The sequence below is a fragment of the Trachinotus anak genome, unplaced genomic scaffold (genome assembly GCF_046630095.1).
Source record: "Trachinotus anak isolate AG129_WGS33_773 ecotype Australia unplaced genomic scaffold, CSIRO_AGI_Tana_v1 ptg000010l, whole genome shotgun sequence".
NCBI classification, from domain to species: Eukaryota; Metazoa; Chordata; class Actinopteri; order Carangiformes; family Carangidae; genus Trachinotus; species Trachinotus anak.
The window spans coordinates 22813468-22821298 of record NW_027273861.1 but is presented as its reverse complement, the minus strand read 5'-3'; the positions used below and the strand labels follow the sequence as shown (position 1 = coordinate 22821298).

General features: G+C 40.5%; 1 protein-coding gene across 2 annotated transcripts; it reads left to right on the top strand.

Moving 5' to 3' along the window:
- Window positions 1-265: 265 nt before the first annotated feature.
- On the top strand, window positions 266-7823 carry prg4b (proteoglycan 4b). Of its 2 annotated transcripts, XM_071486226.1 has the most exons (15): window positions 329-467; window positions 580-658; window positions 993-1109; window positions 1402-1524; window positions 1917-2009; window positions 2132-2185; window positions 2767-2826; window positions 2933-3226; window positions 3947-4660; window positions 5135-5221; window positions 5656-5792; window positions 6047-6203; window positions 6284-6391; window positions 6760-6888; window positions 7671-7823. In XM_071486226.1, the coding sequence occupies exons 2-15, from the start codon at window positions 586-588 to the stop codon at window positions 7778-7780; spliced, it is 2256 nt and encodes a 751-aa protein (XP_071342327.1). In that variant the 5' UTR covers window positions 329-467; window positions 580-585; the 3' UTR covers window positions 7781-7823. The 2 variants fall into 2 exon arrangements, with proteins under 2 accessions (XP_071342328.1, XP_071342327.1); XM_071486227.1 differs by lacking the exon at window positions 1917-2009 and having other exon boundaries at window positions 266-467.
- The last annotated feature ends 8 nt before the right edge of the window (window positions 7824-7831 follow it).

Below are 7831 nucleotides of genomic sequence, written 5' to 3'. Positions count from 1 at the left end.
CAGTGGGACAAACTGAGGCTACCTCAGTTTTAATGGCAGTAGCCTGGACTTGACTACAAACCATGAGTTAAAACAAAGATGAACAATAAAATGCTCCACTAAAGTTAAGGAAATTACTTGACTTCAGCTACGTAATGCGTCTGTCCACATGTTATTGATTTGAACCAAATCTGTGATTTGTGACTGAGTAGCAAGTCACAACCACCTTTTTCTGTTTTTTTTTTTGCTTTTGCTCAGACATGTGTGAGGTCAGCCGTCTGTCTGGCACAGATGTGTGTTGATGTGCTTCCAGCTGTTTGTGGGGACTCATGATGTCTGGAGCTATGGTCTGGACTGGAGGATCCTCCCTACAGCCTGTGAGATCACACTTTTAATTAGACCGGATCTGCCAATTAAAGGGAAGTCAGCCGCCCTCCCTCAGCCTTTTAAAAGGAGCCAGCGTCAAAACAGACAGACAGAGGCTCAAGGTAAGTTACTCGTTATTTCCTCTCTTATCTCTGGATTTCAGTCATGGACATAAATCCACCACTGATACACAGGAAATCAGATTTATTGATTCTGCTTGTGTTTCGGTTTCAGATTTACATGAAGATGTCTTCTCTTGTTCTTTGTGCTTTTATCTTGCTGGCTTGTACCTTGACCTTTAGTGCTGCTCAGAGTAAGTACAATTTGTGTGAAACTTGTTGAGAAGCACTTCAGCCAGATGATTTTTTTTTTCTAGTATTCCAGTGGCAGGAACATCAAGTGAGATGTTTTTAAAGAAGGGCTTTCCTGGTGTCATGTTTGCTGTGCTTGTACTCATTCATGTTTACTCTGTTGACAATTATTTACGAGAGGGCAAACCTGCTGTACATCAGTGTATTTCTCATGAGACAAACAGACAAAACTAATTTCGAGTAGACAAAATTTAAAGGCTGTCATCTGATTTTCTGCACTGTATTTCTCTCCCTGACATTTTAAATAAGTTTCCATGTGCTCCGTTTGATCAACAGCGAGCTGCAAAGGACGATGTGGTGCTGAGTACTACAGGGGCTACACGTGCCAGTGCGATTATACCTGCCTGTCTTATGGAGAGTGCTGCAGAGACTATGAATCTCAGTGCACCACAAGTGAGGCTTTTCTGACGTACTGTCACTAGTGCTTCCAGAAATTGTTACTCAACCCACACACACTGATATCCAAACATTTGTGTTGTTGTTTTCAGTTTGTTTAAATTTTTTTATTATTATTGATTTTTCAAGTTTACAATGATTTTTTAAAAATACCAACCCCCATCCCTGATATGAACAATTTTTCTGTACTGCCTTAATATTACTTACACTTCATACAATGAATATAATCAGTACAATAAGACATGTACAGGTCTGCTGAGTTGAACCCTACTATGTTTGTGTGCAACAGAAAACTCATGTAAAGGTCGATGTGGAGAATCCTTCAAGAGAGGCCGGCTGTGTAGCTGCGACTCTGATTGCGTTAAGTACAAGCAATGTTGTCAAGATTACACGAGCCACTGTGATGCAGAGGGTAAGCCTTGTCCAACACATTCAGCATGACTGTGTGTGTGTTCCTTTCTGCATGTTGACCTCTACAGGTTCCTTTCACAGTTTTGTACTCGGCAGTAGCACCATAATAAATCAATCTTTGGTGTCATCTTTTAAGACCAGCAAATACAGCGATGGTTGTGTGAAAGCATGGCTGCATGTTAAAATCAGCCCTCGTCCTTTTCAGTTACACCATCATGCAATTATAATTATAGCAATTTGAGATTAGTAGCCTACGTGTGCATGACTGGTGAAGTCAGGAATAGTGTGACATGGCAACCCTGCATGTCCACCAGCATGTGGAGTAGCATGCAATGCATGCAGTAACCTGCACAGATGCATTGGTTTAAATTTTGACAATATTTTCTGTCTCAGTAATTACTGCAGAAGAAATGAGTGGAGCAGCAAGTGCAACAGCACCAGTGAAGACTAGTTCATGTGATAATATAAAAGATAACAAACCCAAAGGTATATTTTCTTGGCAAAAGGTTTGGTTCTTACTACATTTTGAGTTATTTAGGATGTAAGGGAAATTTGTTTTTAACAGGGTTGTCCAGCTCTCTAACCTTTATGCATGAATATTCCCACAGAGCCACCTCTGAATGAAAACAATGAGCAGACGTTCAGCGAGGGAAATGATGCAGGTGACCATGCTTTGGAAATTTTTATTCCAATAGCCAGTGACCAACACTCTCTGATCTATACTCATAAACTGATACAGTTTAGATAACTTAAATAATTCCTATGAGCTGAACCCGATGAGTTTAACAAGATGTTTGACAATAAGACGGCAGGAAGATGTTTACGATGGCTCCGTTGCTGTGGTTTGCTTTGAGGGCCAAGTCTCACCAGAACAGGCCAAGAGTGTTAGCCTCTCTGGCCAGAAGAAACACAGGGAAGCAGTGTTGTCATGGGTGTGTAGGAGGGTTACGGGCACAGGCTCAGTCGCAAGAGAGGAAAGCACAAAATGAAGCCAAGAAAAGATGACAGAACATTTTCTTAGTGGTTTTAATTCAGGAGTGAGCCTGGAATAGTCTGGTGGGTGGAGATAGTCTCGCATCCTTGTCACTTCATGACATGTTGTGACATTTCTATCTGGAAAGTCACAGTCTGAGTGATGCACACACTCAAGTAAACAAATATATAGAAAATAAAGATAACATTGAAAAAGATATTTGCTAAATCTGAACATTTATTAATGTGTTTTTGGCTCGTTTGCCCACAGACGACCATTTAATTCCACAGTACAGTCCAACATCATATCCACCAGATGATCCTAGTGATGGTGAGCAATAATGTCTCAGGAGAAATAAATCAAGCAAAGTTCTTTCTCCAGTAAGTTTCCATGAGTGTGACTGCACATCCTCCTCTCACTTGTCATGTTATTGTAGATAAGAACAGCCAGATCATTCCAAATGATGGATTTTCCAACACCGGACTTGAGGATCCGGAGGCAAGTCCAATCCCTGAGGGTACCAGTGGTTATGAAGCGTCTACACCTGACCTGCTGGTTCAGATTTCCTCTGAACCAACCCTGGAGCCAGAAACTCTCCAGTTCAGTACGGAGACAGTTACAGTCTTCTCTCAGACAGAAGCGACTCCCTCAGATAATGAACCAACACAGGCTGACGACAACCCCTCCACTCTTTACATGACGAGTGGAGAAACCCCCACTGAGAGCGCAGGTATGTGAAATCCACAGATAACCTGGCAGAAACAAGCAATTTAAAAGAAAACCAGCATAAAGTTCAATGACTTGGAAAAGGTGCTCTGAGTCTCTGGACTGGTTGAGAATTAATTTTCTGCTTGCATCTTATTTACACCATTTTAAACCCTCTTCCACCTTCTTACATTTGAGGGCAAATATCTTAATTCTTTATTGCTTTGAAAAAATCTTTTCTTCCTCACATTATTTCAATCTTAACATGAAACCTGAAAAATAAAGGTAAAGAAAAATTAAATGCTCTAGCAATGAAGAAAAACAAAGCAAACCTCCATTACTGCTACATTTACGAACGCCAGTCATTTCATTTGATTTCTTCATCTTATCAGTTGAAGTCTTTGTGGCATATGTATTTTATTTTATGTCCTATTGGTTTGTTTGCAATTCATATTTCCACTTTAAAGTGGCGTTATATTGAATATTAGTTGTAAATTCTTAAATTTTAAGTCATCTCAATGTTTGTGTGGAAAATAAATATTTTTCCAGAGAGGATGTTCATTAACATACTGATTAAGATTAAGATTAAGATATATCAATCCATTCAAAGTTACATGTTACATTTCTCTATTCATTTATTCAGGTTTTACTTTGTTTACCTGTAAATGCTGATCATTTATTAACATTTTCCTTAATACAACTGATTCCAATCTAAGATTTGATAATCATGTTTGTTTGCCTCCAGATGCCAGTGATCCTATCAGCTCGACCTATGAAGGAACAACTGTCCCTCAGTCCACAACTGCAGCTGACCGTGACACAGAAGCCCCGACCTCAGTACCTCAAACCAAGGTTTCTCCTACAGCCCTCACCCCAGAGCTGGAGACAGACGGGCAGGCAAAAGAACAACCTGAGGATGGCATTTCTCCTGAGGCACAGGGGACAGACCCAGCTGAAGCCTCTTCTGATAAGCCAGAGGTTACAACCCTTCCCTCCAACACAGATGAAGTGGATTCACCAGTGCTGGACCTGACACCCATCTCAGATGGAAACCCTTCAAACCCTGGATCAGATGATATTGTGAACGACTCAGAGGATCCCACAGCAGGTCCTCCCACCCCTGTTCTGGCTTCCACCAGCGTTTCTCCTGCCGGACCCGGGATTGTTTTAGAACTCGATGCCCTGACGAGCCACATTCCCCCATCCACAGCTGCAGCACAGGACGACACTAAAGACGATTCTACACCACAAGCTACAACTGCTGATCCAAAGGAAGTCACTCCAGACCCGACCAAACCCCAACCATCTGAACCCACTTCAAAACCCCAGGACAAACCCAACCAGTACAAGCCACTGCCAACTAAACCAGCTCCGGCTAAACCTATCTCCAAACCTGAGACCAAGCCTCTGGTCACGGCACAGAATCTGAACATAGACGATCCAAGAGACTACCAAGCAGGTAAGAAAAGTTCTTATCATGTGACCAGATTCTTAACACAAACCACCTCAAAGATTTCTCTAACCCTGAGATGGGAAATTTCACTGTGAGTATTTCCTGCAGCCTCTGCTAAGATCTGATATATCTTACATGAGTAACACTAGTGCAGAGATGGAGGCCTTTTTTTTCTTTTACATATTTATTACTGTTTGTGTCCTGGTTTATGAGCTCAGTTGTTTTTTCATTTTGCCTCTGGGTGAACAAAGCTTTATTCAAAGTGTAGCTACACATTATCCAGTGACAGATGAGGCTGCTTTTCCATCACACGGTGCTTTGAAATTGCAATTTAGGCTCAGGTACGTTAAAGAATGAAAAAAAAAGTTCACAAAGCGCCTGAAAGGAAAGCGCCTGAAAAAAGCATTACCCTTAACAACAACAGCAATGCAGTCTTATTGCTCGTTTATCCTGAATGTTTTTTTCCATATTCTTTTCCAGATGACAGCAATGATACAAACCTGTGCAGTGGACGCCCGGTTAGTGCGGTTACCACACTGAGGAACGGCACAATGGTGGTTTTCAGAGGTTAGTGCCAAGAAGATGATATTGAATGTGTTCAGGGTTAGTAGACAGGAGAACTATATCACTGGTTAAGTAAAAATACCAGTAAATTAACATACAAGAGAGCAGTGGTGGAAAGTACCTCTCCGCGTATAGACACATTTTAGGTAAGCCTACTTGATTTTAGTTGTTGTTCTATTTTACTTAAGTTATATATATATACACATAGTTCATTTTACCATAAGAGATTTTTCTGACAGCTATAGCTAATAGATACTTTTAAACATTAATACAACACAGTCAGTCAGTTGTGTCAGCCCACCAAAGAGTGATGTCATGGAAACATTTTGACAATTTGACACGGTGAAAAAAAAAGCAAACATTCACTCCAGTGTCAAAACAATGCAAACGAATTTGTGCAGCTGAACTTTGCCTCATGTTATTTTGTTATTTTACAGGGCACTACTTCTGGTTGCTGGACAGAAATAGGGTGCCAGGTCCAGCCCAAGGCATCACTCAAGTGTGGGGCGTCCCTTCCCCCATCGACACTGTGTTCACTCGCTGCAACTGCCAGGGCAAAACATACATTTTCAAGGTAAACTTACTCTAATCCGATTTAACATGTACATCTGACAGAGCTGGATTTGAGGGATTTCCCAGATGTGACCTTTTGGACTATATCAGGGTCGATTTTAGCTGTTACAAATGTAATCTTGGCTTTCCTTTGATCTTACATCTTTACCCTTGAGCTCTATTGGCCAGATATCCACTTCTGTAAAGTGCTGTACAGGTGCCTTTTTGTTGCCTCAGGTCTGATAGTTTTGATTTGTGTTAATTTGTTGTTTGCAGGGAATGCAGTACTGGAGATTTGAAAATGATGTTTTGGACCCTGGCTATCCTAAAGTGATTGAAACGGGCTTTGATGGGCTTCGGGGCCACATCACAGCTGCTCTGTCTGTGCCTCAGTACCAGAGGAGGAGAGAGTCAGTCTACTTCTTCAAGAGAGGTGATGACTGTTGTTGTTAAGATATGATAATAAGATAATTATTATTATTTCATTTCATTTCATTTCTTTGATTTTTCCAGGTGGAGTGGTCCAGAAATATTCATACCAGTATGGCACCAGTCCCTCATGTGGGAGGAAACCCCAGTACGCCATTTACACAGTCCGCAACCGGATCGTTCGACAAGCAGGTGCTTCATTAATTAAAATTTCAAAATAAGGATGAGAACTTGAAAGTTGAACTTGTTACATACATTCATCTTAATAGTGGAATAATTTATTCTATTTTTCCCATTTGTATAATCCTGCGTAAATGTAGCTGTGATGACTCTCCTGCATGTTTGCTGATTTGCTTAAACACACATAAACATTTACTTTGTTACAACACATGTAGTTCTCTGAAAAAGTGAGTCATGCTTTGTGTAGGTGAGAGGGCCAGTGAGGTTCGTCGCGTAAAAAAGCCTGTGTACTGTTTATGGCTTTACAACTGTTGAAGAGTTGAAAGGAGGAAAACAACCCAGAGTGGTTATTATCACTCATTGTGTACTGTTGTTTCCAGTGTCTCTTCTAGGCCCATCCATCAACATTCGCACATCCTGGAGAGGTTTTCCCCCCACCATCACGGCTGCTGTGTCCGTCCCCAACAACAGAGAACCAGATGGATACAAATACTATGTAATCTCAAGATGTAAGTCAATTCATACCAGAACAGAGGTCATCTCTCTAATTTGAACAGATTTAGGTTGGGAATTTAGTTTTATTTCAAGAAAGTTTCTCTAAAATCATTCTGGTACTACGGAAAATTTATTGGAAAATTATAATTTTCAACTTTTAACTTTACAATAAAACACTACTGTCCATCCAAGCCTCTCACTTTACAGATTTGATGTAGAAAATGTGGTGTAGTGGTTAAATCTCTCTTCCCCTCACTCCTATGTTCATAATAACAACATTTAATTGCCCATTTTCAAAAGACCAAATTGTCCTTCACTTGTCTGTCTACGAGACATTTGTTAAGCTCATTCACATCATGTCTGAAACACCTAACGAGGACCATGTGTGTCTGGGTGTGCGTGTTAGGGTGGGGGTAAGGCAGATGTAAAGGTCATTGAGGGTGGTGTCCATTCATCTGTGGCTCAAGTTTATTATGGAGTAACCACAAAAAAGTTCAGTTTGAAGAATTACACCTATATTTGAAAGAATGTGCTGATGAAACATTAGAGTAGATGCATCATGTTAGGAGTTTACCGTCTGGTCATTTATATGATTCTAGAAAAATTACAGCTCTTTAAATTCATGTTCCTGTAGCCAAAAGCTGTCAAAATTAATGTCCTGAAAACTGCATGAGTCTGTTTCCTGCCAAATTCATGTTCACTAAAATGGAAACTGGCATATGCATGAAAAAACAAACATCCGAAATGCCATTCATAAATTTAAATGCTTAATGAACCCATTCTGTTCTTTTTGCAGCCAAATCCTACAACGTGAGGATGGATGGTGAACGTCCCGTCATTGCTGCTCCTAAAGAGAACACGCCACCTCAGAGCAACGACCTCTTCAAATGTGCGAAGAAAGTCTAACTGAACAGCAGTTGTTTTTAAAAACAAAAACAAAAACAAAAACTTGCCTTT

What these genes read in the sequence shown, in the direction of transcription:
- prg4b (XM_071486226.1), top strand. Translation starts at nt 586, where the DNA reads ATGAAGATGTCTTCTCTTGTTCTTTGTGCTTTTATCTTGCTGGCTTGT. An exon ending in GACCTTTAGTGCTGCTCAGA is followed by an intron (nt 659 to 992) that starts GTAAGTACAATT and finishes TTTGATCAACAG; the next exon opens with CGAGCTGCAAAGGACGATGT. An exon ending in CACAATGGTGGTTTTCAGAG is followed by an intron (nt 5,222 to 5,655) that starts GTTAGTGCCAAG and finishes GTTATTTTACAG; the next exon opens with GGCACTACTTCTGGTTGCTG.